The sequence below is a fragment of the Paracoccidioides brasiliensis genome (assembly GCF_000150735.1).
Source record: "Paracoccidioides brasiliensis Pb18 unplaced genomic scaffold supercont2.8, whole genome shotgun sequence".
Lineage (NCBI taxonomy): Eukaryota > Fungi > Ascomycota > Eurotiomycetes > Onygenales > Ajellomycetaceae > Paracoccidioides > Paracoccidioides brasiliensis.
In genome coordinates, this window is record NW_011371365.1 from 165,977 (window position 1) to 184,928 (window position 18,952).

General features: G+C 45.1%; 6 protein-coding genes across 6 annotated transcripts in view; 3 read left to right on the forward strand and 3 right to left on the reverse strand.

The window, feature by feature from the left end:
• PADG_12065 (CAAX prenyl protease) overlaps positions 1-763 on the reverse strand; it is a gene marked incomplete at both ends in the record, with an annotated part of 1,406 nt that extends 643 nt beyond the window's left edge. Inside the window, 3 exons of the mRNA XM_010763630.1 lie at positions 40-420; positions 581-663; positions 712-763. Coding sequence (XP_010761932.1) covers positions 40-420; positions 581-663; positions 712-763 — 516 coding nt within the window. The remainder of the gene's footprint in view (positions 1-39; positions 421-580; positions 664-711) is intronic.
• A 3,830-nt stretch (positions 764-4,593) lies between these two features.
• Positions 4,594-6,590, forward strand: PADG_06231 (uncharacterized protein; the record flags this gene model as incomplete). The annotated part of the gene is made up of 5 exons (XM_010763353.1): positions 4,594-4,797; positions 4,903-5,323; positions 5,383-5,432; positions 5,519-6,185; positions 6,322-6,590. 5 exons carry the CDS (start codon positions 4,594-4,596, stop codon positions 6,588-6,590), a joined length of 1,611 nt encoding a protein of 536 aa, XP_010761655.1.
• Positions 6,591-6,898: 308 nt separating this feature from the next.
• PADG_06232 (uncharacterized protein) lies at positions 6,899-9,054 on the reverse strand (the record flags this gene model as incomplete). Its single annotated transcript, XM_010763513.1, has 2 exons — positions 6,899-8,613; positions 8,733-9,054. 2 exons carry the CDS (start codon positions 9,052-9,054, stop codon positions 6,899-6,901), a joined length of 2,037 nt encoding a protein of 678 aa, XP_010761815.1.
• Positions 9,055-10,132: 1,078 nt separating this feature from the next.
• PADG_06233 (uncharacterized protein) lies at positions 10,133-11,325 on the reverse strand (the record flags this gene model as incomplete). The annotated part of the gene is made up of 2 exons (XM_010763354.1): positions 10,133-10,920; positions 11,169-11,325. 2 exons carry the CDS (start codon positions 11,323-11,325, stop codon positions 10,133-10,135), a joined length of 945 nt encoding a protein of 314 aa, XP_010761656.1.
• Positions 11,326-11,592: 267 nt separating this feature from the next.
• On the forward strand, positions 11,593-12,601 carry PADG_06234 (uncharacterized protein; the record flags this gene model as incomplete). The annotated part of the gene is made up of 3 exons (XM_010763355.1): positions 11,593-11,930; positions 12,185-12,297; positions 12,387-12,601. The coding sequence occupies 3 exons, from the start codon at positions 11,593-11,595 to the stop codon at positions 12,599-12,601; spliced, it is 666 nt and encodes a 221-aa protein (XP_010761657.1).
• A 3,854-nt stretch (positions 12,602-16,455) lies between these two features.
• On the forward strand, positions 16,456-18,720 carry PADG_06235 (uncharacterized protein; the record flags this gene model as incomplete). The annotated part of the gene is made up of 2 exons (XM_010763356.1): positions 16,456-18,600; positions 18,685-18,720. 2 exons carry the CDS (start codon positions 16,456-16,458, stop codon positions 18,718-18,720), a joined length of 2,181 nt encoding a protein of 726 aa, XP_010761658.1.
• Between the last annotated feature and the right edge of the window lie 232 nt (positions 18,721-18,952).

Below are 18,952 nucleotides of genomic sequence, written 5' to 3' on the forward strand. Positions count from 1 at the left end.
CAGCATGGGGTGTTTATCCCGGTCAACAAGAGGACTCACAGCGACGAAATTCCTCCAGCCAATCCACCCCCCCAGCGTTTCTGCGATTCGCCTTCCGCGAATCCAATCTCTCCACTCACCCTCAACAATCCCGGCCTCGAACAGAGGGCCCATGAAAAGAAGTGTGGTGAGCAGCAGACATTTTCCGATTTCCAGCGGCCCCATCGGCCACCATCCTAACAACCGTAGGACTTCTGAGGGCGCGTAATTGGCTTTATATACAAAGTAGCAGAATAACCCGAGACTCGAGAGAAAGCATGAAGTCGTGACGGCTCGAATGCGAGCTTTAATCACGGACGGTGCATCTCGGCTGAGAGCTGGAGATGGCCTGGTTGAGGGAGAGACGTAGAATGGTATAACATAGAGCAGAGTAAAGATCACCTAAAATTCACAGGATGAGTCAAATTAAGAGATTGCGCTTGTAGATGCAACGGTGGATAAACAATGATATGCGGAGTGTTCTTCAAGACAGCGGGTTGTATCCAATACTTCAGATGGACAACAGAAACCATTTTGCAAGTCAATAAAAAGAAAAGCATACCGATAAAATGACAGCCGCGTGTACTGAAAGCACTGGCTGCGGTTTTTCTAAGCCGAAGCGGACTGTGTCAGGAGGGAGAACATCTAGCGGATGGGTATTTTAGAAAAAGAGCAAAAAACAACGCAATATACCGTCTTTACTGTACAGGTGTTTAAGCCTGTCAATCAATCCTGTGGGTGCCATGTTGCTCCCCCTTAGACCCAGTATGCCAGCCAATAATAAAAGAACTTCTCCAGGAATATACACAGATGTGGGTCGGACGGAGCCCGCACGCCGCTTCTCCCCTGGCCAATCAAACCGGAGTTCGCTGCAGTGGGTAAATTGGCATATCGATTGCCGTGAGAGGGCCTATTGAGCTTCTACCGGTGGGAGGTGCCGTTCGCTCTCTGCAATGACATCGGTTGATGAGGCTGGCTGTTTTGTCTAGCAGAGAGCGGAGAGGTTGGTGGGTTTGGAGGCTGGAATTAACATCGCGTGGTTCGAATTGTCTTGGCACTCGCCCCTTGTCAGCAATTGCCAGCCACAAAGCAACATCTGGTCAAACATAGAGTCAGTTAATAATAGCCCAAGGCTTCCACAGGTTCTTTCTTCAGGCACAGAAAGCTCAAGTCCATCCGTTCATATTTAACCCAGTTGTGTTATCTGACTACCGTAGGACTTGACGCGCTTCTACGGTTCTAGAAATTCCACCAGCTTCTGAAGAACAACAGTGCTTCTCTATACGTCGCTCTGATGGTAACTACAGCGTTCAACGTTTGCTTGGACTAAATACTCTCTTATTATCGGACTCGAGGAATAGCGTAGAATCCAATCAGCGAATAACCGCAGTAACTCAAATTCAAAACCTTTTGCTTCTTCCCCCCTCATATCCGCGGATTTCACCCGGCTTTTATAGCCAATGGATCGTACGTTTCATCCCCCCAAGCGTTTTCAAATGGCTAGTGTTGGCTATTGTCACATGAGTAGGCAAGAAATCTCTAAATTCGGAGGATATGAGGCAAAATGAATGATAGTTAACTACTCGATAGCCGCTTTTGTGGCGTTGTTTGGTGGATCTTTTTAGAAGTGGCCGCTCTGGCTGCCCGTTTGACACCTATCGAGGAGCTATATTGCTGAGTCTTGAAGCCCATGCCTCTCAAGAGTATATATTTAGGGATCCTTCAAAATTAATTACGTTTATCGGCAATAAGGACATGAAGCAACCTCAGATATAACACAATAGTCGCATTTCCTTGGTCAATCTTCACTCTCGCTAATGTGGACCACAAACATGTCTTTAGCTGAGAAACAATTTCTCGTATCAATTGGAAGCGCTGCTATCTGTGACATGCACTGTGTTTTTGGGCGAACAGGTCCAAAACTCTTCGGGTACACTTACTTCATGATGCTCTAGGATTATTGAAGTACCATCGCACTTAGGAAAACGTATTAAAAGAGCTCCCAGTGTGGCTGATTCGTCATCATGGTCTCCCATGGGCGTTTTGCATGTATCAGCGAAGTTCGAACCCCCATTTTGCTGAACATAGAAAACCTTGATAACCAATTAGAGCCTCCCTCGGCATTGGGAATAAGCACAAGCCCCACGGTTTCACTGGGACGGCACTTCCAGGATATGCCTCGACTACCCCCTCTGAAACTTGTGCATAATCAATTCGGAGGGACCATACTTTGTGCAGTTAAATTACAGCGATCCGCTAATAATCGCGTGTGCCCCAGAGGCTATCAATTCCTGATCTTCTTTCTGCACATTCGTTTGAAAAGTCTAGGCACACTATCTTCAGGTGTTTGGCCTTTTTTGCTGGGTGGCCTTCTGCAGCAGTCCATAAACATGTCTGCAGGCGGTCTCGTTCTAGGTGGCGGTCTCGTTCTAGGTTCTGATGCCATTGTTTTTCATGATAACTGCTGCTGGCTTATTGATTGGTAAAGGAGTTTGATTAATGAAAACTTGACGCGGGGAGCGTGTGGATGTTCGAGCAAATCCGAACTTGTTCCATCGGATGAGGGACCACGACCAAAGGTGGCCATGTTCGTTCAAGCGTATGCACGAACGAGTGTAGCTACTGTCTGGTGCTGTTGAGACCTCGCACGAATAATCCGAGTTTGCGAAATGTGATGAGATGAGCTCGGGGACCAGTGACCGACCCTTTTTTTGTTTAAATCTCTCCGTGACTTTAGATAGACGAATGAGCTTGATTTGCGTTTCTTTTCTTTTCTCTTCTCTTTGGTGTGGGTTTCCAGATGACCCCATATTAATAATGCTCAACGAACGAGGCAAAATGATAATCATGTTAGTGTGTTTGCTTTCGTGCAATCATGCTTTGCAGCACGCTGATATATCCTTAGATTCTCCAGCGTCAACTCTTATTTGAGACAAAGAGGCACTCGTCCTAACCGTGGACAGACTGCTTTGATTGTGAAAATCCGGCATCAACTCATTCTTGATATTTCTACCAACTTCCTTTCCGCCAACCGCCATGTTCCGGTTCTTACTCAGAAAAAGCGATTTTTTAGATGACTGAGGGACAGCAACCGATAAATATCCACTGAGACGAATACACAATCCTGACAGGAAGAACTGTTGGCATTTCGACGCATGTCAGGAAATCCTCGTGCCGCAAAACGTTCCGGCTTGGATTTCCCGACATGAAACAAATGGGTTACAATACGTGTCTGAGAGAAGTGTTTCGCCCCACTCATCAGATCTTCCACTGATTAGTTCTCCACATTGGATGGGGCGACAGAAAGATTCTTTGTGTATTCGCTACGACATATTCTTTGTTCCAAAGATATATCACCACACTCTCTTCGTTAATAACAGCTCTCAAATCCTCTAAATACTTCTCAGAGCTGATCGGAAGGATGCAAGATAGCGCCGTCCCCAGAAAGATTGGCTATCGTATCCAGAAAAAGGGTGTGGTCTGGGGAGGATGAGATCAGGCAGATATGATGCACTCAACTAAGAATCCAAATTAGCACACAGCTTCAACCCTAGAAATGGAACCTCCATAGAACAATAATAAAAATAAAACAAGAATGGTATTGGTTGGGAAACTCGACGTCGGGAGCGGTCTCGGCCCGAGAGGCGGGGCAGGACTAAGCCGTTGATGGTTAGTGTGACGGGTGTAACCAACAACCTTAGTTTCACGGCAAGTCAAGATATTTTCTTTTCTTTCCAACATTTGTCAGACAGCCCGGTTGAAAGGACATCATTTCGCGTATTTATCATTCGATGCTACCCTCCGCACTGGATCTCTGGAGAATTTCCTAGACTAGCACAGGTGCCAATAAACCCTTTTGTGAAGGGAAGTCCGTATTCGCTTTTCAGCATGGGATACGGTGCAAGGCCTAGCACATTACGGGGTGGATTAGGACGAGGACGTGATGCGCCGAGAAAAATCGACTGTCGAAAGGCGGAAGCAACACCAATGAGTGGATCACGGATGTCCCACCCACACCCGCAATACTTGCAGAGAAACAACGCGCGTGAAGCTCGATCAGCCCCGTTCGCATTGATGCGGCTGAAATTATGACAGTCAGCTGTATGCCGGGCTCAGGTTTCTGTTCCATCTAATGCAACAATTTTCCTATTGTGGACTTGCAACTGGCAGCCTCGCGTATACATTTTTTGAATGTGGCCATACCACACCCCGTCTTCTATCTTCTATTATTTTCTTTTCTTTCATCATTGCCAATTTGTTAGCTCTTATTCAGCTCATGTGCCTGCATCTTATTGGTGGTATCGTTGCTTCGAACGTTTGGCTCGTCAGGCTTGCAGTACATCACTTTATCAGAATACTGTCGCCTATGACTTCAACCCGCTGAACCTAGTGCACACTACTCCAAGGTTGCGCCTGCTGTCGGATAATTTGCAATATGTTGTCAAATTCTGGGCATATATGCAAGGCAGGAGCCGGACCTGTCCTCTGCTTTCTGCCATTCTCCCCTTGCGAATTTACTTCTCCAATCACACGTGTGAGATATATTGCTATATTGTTCCCAGAGCTGTTCTCTCCATGAATATTTTCTCATCCATACACTGGAACCTGGGGTTGGCGATTTGGGCCAGATGTCCTCTTGTAGGAGCTCGAACAGCGGATGTGTATGTGCCACTCACTCTAGACCAAACCATTGAACAGCTGGGTCTGCGGCCAGCTCTTGCACATATACGGGAGCTCGAATTAGCAATTCCCGCGCCAAGTCGACGCTGTGAGAAGGCGGTATGAAGCTAACTCTTTTTATGCCAACTTCATTTGACCTGTTCACGCTCTTCTTGAGTTGAATTTTACGTAGCGGATATTAATATAGCACTCTTACTTATGTAGTGCGACATTCTTGCCACTGTGCTTCCATCTGAAGTACAATTCCCTGGCTCTGAAGACTACAATTCCACACGGGCAAGTTATTGGGCGCAACAGCAGTCTGATTTATCACCAAGCTGTTTTGTTGTTGCCAAACGATCCCATTCGGTGTCGACCTCGATTACAGTTTCACGGAAGACAAAATGCCCGTTTAGTGTCCGCAGCGGAGGTCACTCGGATGTTCCTGGCGCATCTAATATCGAAAAAGGAATAACCATCGATCTTCGGTCTATTAGTGAAATAGATGTGTCTGATGATAAGCGGATCACCTACGTTGGCGCTGGGGCTAGGTGGGGTGAAGTGTATGCGAAGCTCGATGAGATGGATCTTATGGTTGTGGGTGGACGGGTTTTTTCTCTGGGGGTTGGAGGACTAACGCTTGGGGGTAAGTTAGAGAATCCACACTGAGACAATATGCTGTTATGTTGTCTGACTCTTTTGCAGGCGGTATATCATTTTTCTCCGGCAAGGAAGGACTTGCTTGCGATAATGTTGTCAATTATCAGGCTAGTTATTCTTGTTCACTTCGTTTCATTTGTCATGAGATGCATGACATGCTAATATCTCTCCCTACAAACAGGTTGTCATGGCTGATGGGCGACTACGAGACGTCAATCAGACTTCGTACCCAGATCTATACCGCGCCTTGAGAGGTGGAGGGAACAATTTCGGTATCGTAACCCGCTTCGACTTAGACACCTATCCCCAAGGGGAAATGTGGAGCGCCATACGCACTTACCCACTAGATGCCAAAGAACATCTAATAGAGGGATTGGCTTCATTTAACAAAAATGCAGCTGATGACTCCGATCTTGCCATAATAACCAGTTTTGCATATGCTGGAGGCCAGTGGATATGCGGCCATATAACAGATTACGCCCGTCCTGTACCTGATCCGGAGCTTTTTATATCCAGTTTTGGAATTCTCGCAAACATTCCCCCTATCCGGGATAACACTCAACTTATACGCCTCTCCAATCTCTCCATCGAAATGATTGCTGTTAACCCTCCCTCAGGACTACGCGATCGGTACGCCACGGCTACCTACAAGAACAGCATCGAGCTGCAGAATAGAATTGTAGATATCGTTGTATCGGAGCTAGATCGGGTGAAGGGGGAAATCAGCAACCTAGAGGGATTTGTTTGTGCTGTTAATTTTCAAGCAATAACTCTACCGATGATTTCAAAATTCTCAAAACGGGGCGGGAACATACTTGGCATTAGCCCCGATGACGGGCCGCTGCTCCGTAGGTCTCTTTCCTTATCTCTCCCCTTTTCACACACGGTGCAAAGATTTTCCATTTCCCCGTTCAAAAGAAATAGAAGGAAAAGCTGTATGCACAATTTTGCTAGTTAACACTGGCTACCTCTATATAACTGCAGTTATCTTGATCAACTTCACCTGGGCTAGTTCCAGTGATGACGACATCATTATATCAGCCAGTGAATCGATTTTATCCCAGTCTAATGGCGCCGCGGCCGAACTGGGTTTAATAAACGATTTCGTATACATGAACTATGCAGGATCCCATCAGTCGCCGTTCGTTGGATATGGCAAGAAGAATTTGCAGCAGCTACGCAAAGTACAGGCCAAATATGATCCGAATCTGGTGTTTGAAAAGCTGCAACCTGGTTGGTTTAAGCTACGTTAAAATAACTGAATGATTCGGTCCCATTTTCAAAGACTAGAGGTTATTTGAGCAAATGTTGTACTCAGATTACTAAATAGTGAAGGGAGATGAGATGAAGTCCTCCCACTCCGAATATAGTCTTCTGGACAAATAATGGTCAGTTTGTGCAATTGCTATTCATAATCAAAAAGACACTAAATGCTTCTTCTATAGACAGAATTTCTAAAATCTAAAAATCTAAATATGACCCTTTACTAACAGATTAGGAAAGACATTAACTGCCACCACATTAAGCTTCATGCATCACACAAAATTCTTCGTCCACTCAATTACTCGTCTTCCTTGTCACCCTGAATCGATTGGGGGCACCCATCCCCAACCCTCCGTCTCGGTTCATAGACGGCCCTCACGACGCTCTGGTAGTACCAGACAACATCCGCATCATCACCAGTACCATCGACCGAACAATTCTCATCCATAATCTCAAATCCACCCCTCTCAAACCGCCGGCGCACATAATCAGACATCCCCACAAATCTAACCTCAACCGCATTTCCGGCATATTTCTTCAACTCCTCGAAAAGGTTCCGCATCCACGCGACGGCAGTCGCATCTGTGTGGTTAACCTTAGTAAAATCAAACACCACAAGCTGGATAGGAGGAAGCGTGGAAATATCGAAAATATTCTCCCTCCTTCGCAGTCTGGAAGTTCGTTTCTCGGCTACTACGGACCAGCCGCGGTTTGGTTCGGAGCCGATCGTGGTACTGCACGAGGGGGCATGGAAGGTTTGAATCACGTCGAGTATGTGGGACTTTATGGCGTAGGCGTTGGGGAAGTAGAAAGAGTCGGTGAACCGGAAAATCCGGACATTTGGGGGTATGAAAGTGGGTAATTTAACAACCTCTGGCTGAGATTTGTCTTCTCCTTGCATTGTATCATATCCCACGGTCGAGACGGGGGCGAATACCTGACGGCCAATGCAGTAGGCAACATTGAAGGCGACGGAGGTAACGAGGCCGATTTCTGCCGTTGCAAAGAGAGATACCCAGAAGGCTAACATGCAAGAAATAAAGTCGGCTAGAGAGGTTTTCCAGTACTTGTAGAAAGTACTTGGAGGAGCAATAAGAGGCGCAACGGCGGTGATGATGTTGGCTGCCAGTGTGGCTTTCGGTATCCAATAGAGCACCCGTACGAGCTTGTAAATGGATAGCAAAAGAAAACAGGTGGTGATAAGGCCTGAGAGAGGGGATTTCACATTACAGGAAGAGTTGACGGCGGTACGAGACATGGCTCCTCCAACACCCATGGCACTGAAGAAGCTGTTTAAGAAGTTTGTCACTCCGAGGTAAAAGAGCTCCTGACTCTGGTCGGCGACATAATTGTTTTGAACAGCAAAGGTGCGAGCTATAGCTGTGTGTTCTACGGCAGTGGCCGCAAATAAAGTAACGGTCCGCCCGGCGACTTTGGCGATGAGATGGACATCCGGAATCCTAGGTCGCTCCAGCCCGTTTGCATGGACTTCAGAAACAGCAAAAAGGAAGTTATCCGGGTCTCCGCGATTCCTGTTCACGGCGTAACTCACACCGGTATAGAGAACCAGACATAATAATGCCCGCATGGTGGACAGAAACCAGATAATCTTACTTTTGTCACCCCATCTCTTCCCTAACTGTTGAAGAACGACAAGGAGAACGATTCCCGTGAGGCCGACAGCGCATGTAAAACCATTGGCTTTCGGCAAGTTACGGAAAATACCATGAATCCGTTGTGCAGTGCTCCCGCCTACGCTAGGTTCACCGAGAAGAGAGCTTATTTGATTAAGAATTATGGTCATAGCCACGGCGGAAGCGAACCCAGTCAAGATAGGGAGAGAGATGAATTCGAGGAGGAAGCCCAGCTGTAGAAGTCCGATGCACATGCTGTACACACCCATCATCATCGCCATTGCCGATGCAATTTGCGAAGGCGTATATTCCCCTTGCAGAGCGACGACCACCTCCGCAGTCAGGAGGCCGATGAGGGATGTTGGCCCCGTGGATACATCTGTGGAAGGAAATATCAGCAATGAGCTACGAAACATTTATTTCGTCAAGAAATAAAACATAACAGCGCAAAATAATGGGACAAAAAAAAAACACCACCACCACCAGTAAATGATCAACCTTTAGTTGTTCCCATAAACACATATAGAGCTCCCGGAAGCCAGCTTGACATCAGCCCATATTGAATTGGAATCGCGCCTATTTTCGCATACGATAGAGCTTGCGGGATCAGCAGGAGCCCGACTGTCAAGCCGGCAATTACATCGTTCACCAGCCATCGATAGTAATACCGGGGGAGCCAATCTATAATAGGCAGCTTCTCCCGGATATATTGGGCTGTCGCTAAGGGGAGAGCTCTATAACCCTGAACGACCAGGTGGGTGGCCCGGTTCCAGTTCACGTCGTTTCGGATATCGTCCTTGATTCTTTCCCACAGTTTCATGATGGGGAGCGCGGGGAGTTATCGTGCCTGTCTGTTGTTTAGAAAGAGAAGTTCTCCATTGATCTCTTGGATTTCAATGAAAATGTGTTTCTATCTATAAATTTTAGTTTGTATCGGATGTATGGAAAGGTTAACTTCAGCGATTGTGCCAGAGGCTTTAAACTCTAGGGACATCAAGCCAAAAACTATATATATAATACCGTGCTTACTGGATTGGGAAATACAATTACCAAATGGAGCTTAGCGCATTTGCAGCTCTACTGCACGTGGCTGTTGCTCGAGCCGTGAGGCGTTGAAGGATCTATTCATATTAGGAAACATGCGTAGCTCACACATCTATGAGACAGATAGCCGTGTCCCATCTTACGTACTTAAAAAGATGAATGGTTAAACTCAAAGACATCCCCTCTGGAAGGCTAAGATTTTACCTGAGAATCAAAGAACATCGGATAAATATAATTCACGAGTCACTAAAAACCAAAATATCTTCAACCGTCTAATCAAACGTTAACTTGTTGAAATGTCATCAATCCATCATGATGATGATTATTATTATTCAACATGAATGTGTAGAGTTAGCGACTATATCATTTGATCTGAGATTAGAATTTACTATTAATAACAATGATAATCATATTTAGCAGTAATATAAATTATAACATAATATCTAATTAATTTTTATCTTAGAAATAGTGACTTCTATCAGATATAATATAATAAAAGATAGTTTTAAATAAAATAAGAAAAATATTATATACATTATATAAATAATTATGTAAACATTATTATTTTACTTAATATTAAAAAATATATATATAGTTTTTAATTTTTAATTATATATTACAAATTTAATGAAAATTATAAATAAAAATATATTAATTAAATATTAATTTATTATTTATTATTTTTAATAATATTTAAATAATTATAAATTAAATTTTTTTATAAAAGAAAATAAATTATTATAATTAAAATAAATAAATATAAAAATTTTATAATTTTTAAAATTTTATTAAAGCTTTCTATAAATATTTTAACTTATTTATAATTAATTTTTTAATATGTAATAAAATCAATTTTAATATAGAAAGAATAATAATTTATAAGGGGTTGGTATCACCGTCAGGTCATCTTCATGGCGTTTCCAGATGTAGGCGACATGCTTCATCGAACTGCTGGGCCAAAACAGGATACTGCCCCTGCTCTCTCCACGTGCCGCACGTTTTGCTTCGAATATCGCGGCTTCAGGTGGCATCCCAGCCAGAGATAGACCGAATGGGATGCTCCCATCAATACGGGCTCGGAACCCAACGTCGACTTGTTGCTGAGAAGTATTGCGGACAGGGCCAAATGTACAGGTTGTCTCAAAGGCATTTGCGATGCAGAGGGCCTGGGGTTGAGAGTCTGTACAAACAAGGCTTGCTAACCCCCCCCCCCCCCCGAGTAGAGTAACCATAAAATCCACAACTAGAGTCTCGGCTGGGGTTCGGCAAGGTGGTTCCCCATCTGTTGGTTCTGTAACTGAAGCTGCAGCAGGCGGACACGTACGAGCAGGACAACGAGCTATCGGCTGATCTTCGACGTGTGTCATCAGCTCCTCTGAGATAAAGCCCTGGCGGGTTGGACTTGTAGGATCTACAACTGTTGAGGGCCGCGTGGCGTCATAGAATCTGGCCCTTTCGGGAGCCCCGCTCAATAGACTTTCATGGATTTGGGGCTTGAATCGATCTATCCAGAAGTTGGTCGTACAAAATTGACCAGCATCGAGAAGGGGCCTAACCCATCTGCAAGCGTGCCGAAGAATTCGGGAGGGGTGCGCCTGCGGGGTTCCTTTGGGGTGCATATAATGCGATACAAGGTCTTCAGCTAACCAAGTCCAAGCATGTTTCTGCTTATAAGTCTTGCTGCATCATCGGAATGGTCTTCATTGAAGAAATACTCTAGATTGGCAATGTACGTGGAGGCATCTTTGGGTCTTTTCTTTTCGGGCTAAATGCATCGGATGGTAAGTAATGCTTCTTTTCGAACAGTCGATGCAGAGAAGCTCCCTGTTTAGCACTCTCTCGACATTAGAAGCCGGTTCGCAGATCCAAGATTGGTCAGGGGGCAGCTACCTTCCATGCACATTTGCTCGAGGGTGCGCTGTTGAAGGCCATACGTTTGCATCGCTTCGTGCCATTCCTGTTTGTTGGATGGGATTTCGTCCAGGTCTCTGAGCGGCCTTGCGACGGAGCTGCCGTGTCCGCGCTTAACTTCATAGGGTGGGGACATGCTAAGGCAAGTTTAACCTTAAAAGTTGAGATGGAGAGAAACCAACCACAAGGCAGCAGAGGCGCGTAGGCGACGGAGCCGGCGACAAAGATAAATATCAAGAAGAAGAAGAAGAAGAAGAAGAAGAGAAAAGGGCGGCCTGGGGCGTACTTCACTTCTTTCCATGGTGGTAAATCACTTGATGGGCGACAGTCCGCATAAAAGAATTCATTATCATCAATCAACTACCTACCAGACTAACAGAGAAGCCGACATTCCATTAATAGCATGCTGTGCAATCAGAAATGCAGCCATTCAATTGCCCGGAGGACGTTGGCTGGCTCATGTTGGACCTCTTTCGTCTGTGCATCACTTACCTCGTCAGACTCGTTCCCCTTTGAGTGGCTTCAAAAGACGGAAGACCTCAAGGTGCGTTGTAGGGACAGCACCAGAGAGAAGGTGACTTTTCCAACAACCCCACAGCTCCTACAAGCCATCCACAAATGCGAGAGAGTTACTGCACCGGAGAAAGGTCAGGGCCTCCCAAGCAACTGGGGTTTCTCTGGCTTCATGAAGACCGCTACCCACCTGGTCCTAGATGAGGTTCCTTTCACGAAGGTTGAATGGTATGTATAATTATATCTTTGATGGTTCTTTATTCGTTTTTTTTCTTATCTTCTTTTGATGTTTTATTAAATGATATGGCCCACTTTTCTGCAGGCTGAGCATCAGCATCATAATCAATTTCCATCCCTTCATTAAGGGGGAACAGATCTTCCATCTTCATCATAACCACTGGAGCTGCATGATTTGAGACTACTCAAGCACATTCATTCAACACAAAACCGCAAGAAAATCATAGAGACTACCTTCTGAAAAGTGAACTACTGGCAGTCACCTCGATCTTTTACCGTCAGATGAATGAGATGGTGTGGCTTCCTGAGAAGGGCCTGTATATGCCCAAGCCCATATACAAGGAAAGGTTTCTTGGCGGTATGTACATCACCTCCTCTCGTCTTTGCATCTCCTTCCCATTACTCGTATCCATGGGGGTTGTGATAATGCTAATAGTGCCCGCCAAGGCCACGATCGTGACATTCATTTACGGGAAAGTATGCATAGTCCAAGCGACCTGCAACCCATCGGAAACGTACCCAACGCTCACCTTGACGCTGAGGGCTATATATACAACCTCGGCAAGGACAATTACGACAAGGAGGTAGCCTTTGATGTTCTGAAATGGATTTTCTGTCCTTCCGAGCCCGCCGGGGAGCTCGCTATGAGAGCAAAGCAGTAGCGGATTTAGTTAGAAGAAGCAGGCGTGAAATGTGTGAGGTAAATATTTTTCCCGGGGCTTTGCTGGTTCAAGGCTGGGTGAATGCTTAGAGATGTGCAACGGATTTGAATTTTGGCGGAGTGTATAACAGCGGTAACCAAATGTCATAGCAGCTTGAAAGCATAATATTACGAAAGAAAAAATAGAGAAGTATAATATCTCTATTAAACTGAAAAGTAACTCTATTTCACTTAGCAAACCTGAGATCAAACAAGAGAAAGAAGTAGATTCAGTTATGATTATAGCTAATTCTGTAGAGTAGACAAAAATTTCATCTCTTTTTATGACTAATTAATCACTGCAAATCTTTAAATATCTTGACTCTAAATCTATAATCAAAACTCATATCCACTGTAAAAGATGTTAAAAGTGAGAACATTATAGAAGTACGTAAACATTCTATTAGCTTGTAAGATATATGCAGAAAATCATAGTACAAAAGATCATAACTAGTTACCTGGTCAAACTGCAAAGTTAAAATTCTCATATCACAATCAAGTATAAAAATTGCCAGGAAAGTCACATATATCCAGTTTTAGTTTACTCTTTTTAATTCAAAGATAAAAGAATAAAGTTTTAAGAAAAAAATTGAAAAGATAGACCGGCCTTCAACGAGAAAAAAAAAAGTTAGATCTTCCATCTAGAACTACAAGAAGATATTCTCAAAAAAGAGTCTTCAGTGTTACGGCTTCAATCTAGGCGCAGATAAACGGGTGTTTGATTGCTGTCAGCCAATTCAACGAAATACTACGGTGATTTACGAAAAGGGGCCTGGGGAGTTGATCTCCTTATATACTCCTTTCCGCTCGGCGGTTTGCTATGCCGTTGCTAGGCAGTCTCTGTGGGGGCCCACATTGACTTTATAATAAAAATTGCCTCCAGAGAATAAAGCTTAAATCCAACCAAGACTTGTTGAAAGTATGCAGTTAGCAAACATCAAATTTAGACACCCTCTGTGTATTTCAATTTGTTTATCAATGCTTTCTTTAAAGTGCTTGTTTTTCTCTTTGTGATTTTGATTCTGATTGTTTTATTGATTGCTTACTAAATCGAGACTGTATAGTTAACCTTGCCTTCTATAACATCTGTTAAATGCAGTATCATCCTGGGATGGAATTTCATAATTGCATGTGCTAAATTAAGTCATGTTTATTGATTAGATTCACAAGATAGTTCAAATCCTAGGTTAACTAGATAGATGCCATAGTCTTTGACTGCATACATCTAAATGAAAGTGTAAGTGAGCTGCAACAGAAATCAAATAATACTATTACTCCGTACAGTCCTGCAGATTATTAATTCCCACCCCAATCAGGTAGGGTTCCAGAAATTTGGACATAACAACTATTTAGTTACCCTCTAGAGATTCGAAGGTGATTTTATGCATGATCAACATCCAACAATATATGCACCCACCGGTGTTCTTAGAAGGTTTCTTCAAACCCAGGAGACATCGCCCAGTTGAGTTCTCAGCTGCTGCAGTTTCCGTACATCGGATGCGAAAACATCAATGAACAATAAATATAGCGGGAATCCAAAATGCCATTTCTCACAAGGAGACTGGAGGAGATTTTTGGCTAAAACGAAAATGCTCCTTTTATTTTATTTTATTTTATTTTTTTTTTGAACTATGCAGAGTGCGCATTAGATGGTGTTGGCGGCCCAATGGGGATTGTGAGGATATGTGTAGAGCGTGAAAGTTTCCGTGTCCTGGTTTTCAAAGGAAGGTTTGGAACTCGAATCTGGAAGAGTCCAGGTTTAAAATAAATGTACAGTTGGAATGTGACAGATAAACCGTGTGGAAGAACGATATATCCTCCTATTGTCCCCGATAGACTCTCGGAATTGTGATATATTTTTACAATATGGAACGAGCTTCTTATTTCGAAGGGTCCAATTCCATGTGTGTGGGTTTTCACTTTCTCCCGTAAGCGTGGGATCGCGCTGCATCCGTGGTTGTGTGTTTCTGCACGTCCCTTGCAGAAGAACCACCATTTGAACATCGTGGAGAACATTAAAATGCACGAAAAGGGGGTCAAGACTATTTCCCACTCTGCAGGGAGTCATGAAAACGATGTTTTTACAGCCGTGGAACCTTAATCAAATGCAGACGGAAAGATAGGGACGTTGCGTCGAATATCAACCAAGCGAAATAAATGATTGCATCATAGACTCAGTTGTTCAATCATGTTGTCAAAAAAGAAAAATGAAATCGGGCCATAGGTGCTTGGTTTTATGTTTTTCTTTATTTTATTTTATTTTGTTTTGTTTTGTTTTGCTTTTCTGAGAAGCAAAAAAGAGGCGGGCCTAGTCACACGCAGGTGTGAGTTGGCATGGGATCTGTGATATTTTAAGAACACCCATCAGCGGTTAATTCTCATGCAGTGAGAATCTAGTTCCTTGGTTCTTCTCTGGTTAAAGAGTTTGCATGTCCTGGACTGTTACCCGCTTCCTCCGCAACAATGGCATTCTTGTCAGCAGCCAAAGAGCCTCTGCATGTATTTTCTCCGCATGCAGGGGGAGAATTTCCCTGATTGTCAGGAGAGTTCAGAGCGAACCATGGCCGATTTGAACTTCGAAGGTGTTACAGTTTGAGTTCCCGAACGGCTTCCAAGGATTTCGCTCGATCCTGCGAATAAACACAAATAGCTAGCTATTTTCTAAAACCTGTAATTTACGCGCGTGAGAGAGCGTTTTGTAAACAGAAAAACGAATGATGAAGGGAGCTCTGAGAGAACTCTTTCAAAACAAAAACAATGCTAATCCTAGCTACAGCGTTTAAACAGGAATATAACTTATAACGGTACAGGGAGAAGCACACCGGAATAAAATCGTTACAATCATCCCTCGCTTTTGATCTGTTTACTCAGGAGATATATATATTTTTATCTTATATATTACCTACGAAACTGACAGTCCCGCATTCCGATTCCCTGACACGTGATCCACTCACCGCCCAAGTCTCCCTTTGGGCCAATTACGTGTTGAGCCTCACCCTGACACTATTCCCCTTTGAGTTACTAGCGCATTCCTTCTCTTGAATTCGCACATCTCAACCTCATCTTCTTCTCCGTCTCCTCCGCGCTTCGTTTTAACCTCACTTCTTCGTCTTCTGTCCTCCCTCCCCTTCCCCTCCCCCCTCCCCCCTCCCCCCTCCCCCCTTACCCCATCCTCTCCTTCTCTTGTCCAGCTCTAATTGCGTCCGCGTTGATTTTCGGTGCTTTTCGTCAGTTTGAATTAGTTCAATTGCTTTCGTTCATAATCCCCAGTCGCTCTTTTTCATCTACAGTAGTCCTCCAGCGCAATTAATTGCTCCTGCTCCTTGTTGCTGTTCTCACCCATAAACTAATATCAAAACCACACTCGTTTTTGTGTTCCCGCCCGATTCCCAACCAAAGGAACGGATATTAATTAATTCGAGGCATCCTCCTCTCTCTCGCTCTCTCGCCCACATTCGCTCTCTCTGCTTCGACCCCCGGATTCCTTCCGTGTCCGTCTACGCTCGAATATACCCAATTTTGGTGGCGCTTCCTTTCTTCACGATTCTTCTTCAGATGCCTTCATGGTCATATTTTTATCTCTCTCTCTCTCTCTCTATATATATATATATATATATATATTCTTATTTCATGAACTAATATTTCCCCCCCTGTTCATACGTTCATTTATATATATGCTTTTTTAACTATAGATAGATAGGGTTCCGGTCGATTTAGACTCTATTTTTTTTATGGTAATTCCGGTAATCTAATTGTTTCGCGAAGTCCGTTTCTACCGGTGCTGGGATGCCGCCCTCTCATTCGGCTCATCGACCCATGTCTCCAACAACCCCAAGGCGGAGGCCTCTCCACGAACGATCCCAGTCTCAAACGAACGGACGGAGTCTCCCTACGACGGTGCGACTTATACAGAATCAGGATTCGCAAGATGAAACCAGTATCTTCTCGACTACTCCTTATCCGACGAAGCCAGAACACGTCCTGTTGCCGCCAGCGGGCGGTAACCAAGGGTCGATTTGCGAGACGGGGCACAACGTTTCACATTTAGCTCTCGATCCAATCAGAAGCCCCGGCTCAAGTGTCAGACGCGACCAGAGCCTATCAGACCATGGTCTAAGAGACGCTTCGGGCCAGGCCTCCACCACCACCACCCTCCATGGCACAGTCTCCTCTAATCATACATGGGATGATTCCCTCGACTCAAGCAAAACTTCCATACCACACTCGAGTACTTCATATAAGTTAGACAGTGGCCGGCAGAACAAAGAGGAACGGAATGACGACAATTCATCCGACAGCGATGGTGTCCAACTTCCGCCCACAATCAAAGTAGTTACCCAAAACTTATCGTCACCTGCCACCGCTTCTCCAACCGATTCGACCTATGCCGAAACTGTGCCTGCTGATGGAAGGTTAAGTCCCAGCCTTATCCCCACTGGTCTAACTTCCAGTCCAACCTTTCGGCCTATCGAACCTTCATCGCCCAACTTCATTCCTCTTCGAAGATCCTCTCCGACTGAATCCTCGCTCTTCGAAGTCAACTCTGTTGGAACTGTCAGAAGATATATCCGCGCCGGTCAGCGGAACAGTACCTTGACAGATGCTTCTTCATCTGAGCTGCAAAGTGTAACTCCATCCCCTTCCATTCCTTCAAGTCCACCAAATGCGGCATTGAGATCCTATCAGTCCACTACATCATTTAATCTTCCCCACCCAACAAGTTTCCGGCTCAACACAACGTCATCCGCTTCTACTGGCAGTAGTCGATCCATTCCAGATGGTCAGTCGTCCGTGGGTAGTAGAGCTCCCGTCCAGTACCCTGTCATTCGTTACCCACAAACAAGTTCGCGGGCCGAAACTTCGCTCGTGCGGTCCATGATTGAGCGCTTTTCTGGAGGCTTGAACCCGCATTTGTCGACCATTCCCTCAGAGTGGTCAGCAGAGAGATTACAAAGCCTTTCCCCTCCATCACCCCGCGATGATCGCTCGGACGGTAGTGGGACAAGAGGTTCATCTGAGCCTAAACGACACGCCTCTTCAAGTCCGTCGGCTAGGCCTGTTGATAAATCCAAAGCCGAGGAACACAGCGATAACTTAACGCATCTTCGTTCCCTACCCCTTCGACAAAAAACCTCTGGAACATTAAGCCATTCATCGTCGTTATCAGCGTTAAGCAACCCTAGAAACTTCCTTCGCTCGCCAAGCAACAGTTCGATCCTCCACACGATCCCTACTTGGGCCAGAGTATACTATCGGAGTGGTGGACTTGGACCCCAGTTTGCTTCTCTTTTCACATTCGAAAGCCGCCCATCAACACCCCCATCTCCGCCCTCATCAGCCATCTCTGCCAAATCTGCGGCATATAACAGCAACCCGCCGCCAATGGTCAGCCGGACGCCGCTGGGCATAAGTAACCCAAGAGTTCGCCCCCGTGAAATCAGTTATCCACCACGACCGGGTAACCCTACCCCGCCTGAGGATCCCGATGATCCCGATGACCGCGTTGATGCTATTGAACCCGTCGATCCCACTGACCCGAGAGTCCACTGGGTGCCCGATCTCGAGCAATTCAAACACCCCAAACCCATGGAGAACTTGCCGGGTGCATGGTCTCCCCATTTGTATACGGACAAACGCGCCAATAATGTGCGGAGGAGCATGTGGAAGCCGCCTTCGCTGGATGAGAAGGCGGAGGGACTTATAAGCCGACGCAACGTACAGGTTTATGCTTTCGCTCTGGGTTTCGTGTTCCCATTGGCCTGGATCATTGCCTCCTTTCTACCTCTCCCTCCCCAGGTTAGCGAAGTAAGTGAGGAGGCAACCACTAGCCGGCCGGATCTGGAACATGCGTTCCGCAATCGTGTTGTTCTGGTGGACCAGACGCGGCATGAGAACGCGAGATGGTGGCGGAGGGTTAATCGCTTCATGTTCCCAATTGGGCTGGCAGTTATTGCTATAGTGGTAGGTGCTTTCATGATATATATCCGATCCAGCTTTTGTTGTCAATGAAAGAGAATCCAATACTAATTCTTTACAATGTTTCAGGTGGCGCTGGCAGTCCTGCTCGTGGAAAGACGATGAAAACTCTCTCCCGCCGCTAGCTTTTCTAATCTTGCACGCTCACGAATTTTTATGCCGATATGAAGCATCTTTCCAAAACCGAACCCGTGAATAAAAATAATGAAGTAGAGTCGATACCCTCGGAACATGGCGCTTTTTCTTCCTTTCCCTTCAACTATTCTCGAGTCTTTCCGAAGCCCACCACGTAGCAAAGCACAGTCCAACATTGCTTTTGCATTCTCACCGTTTTACC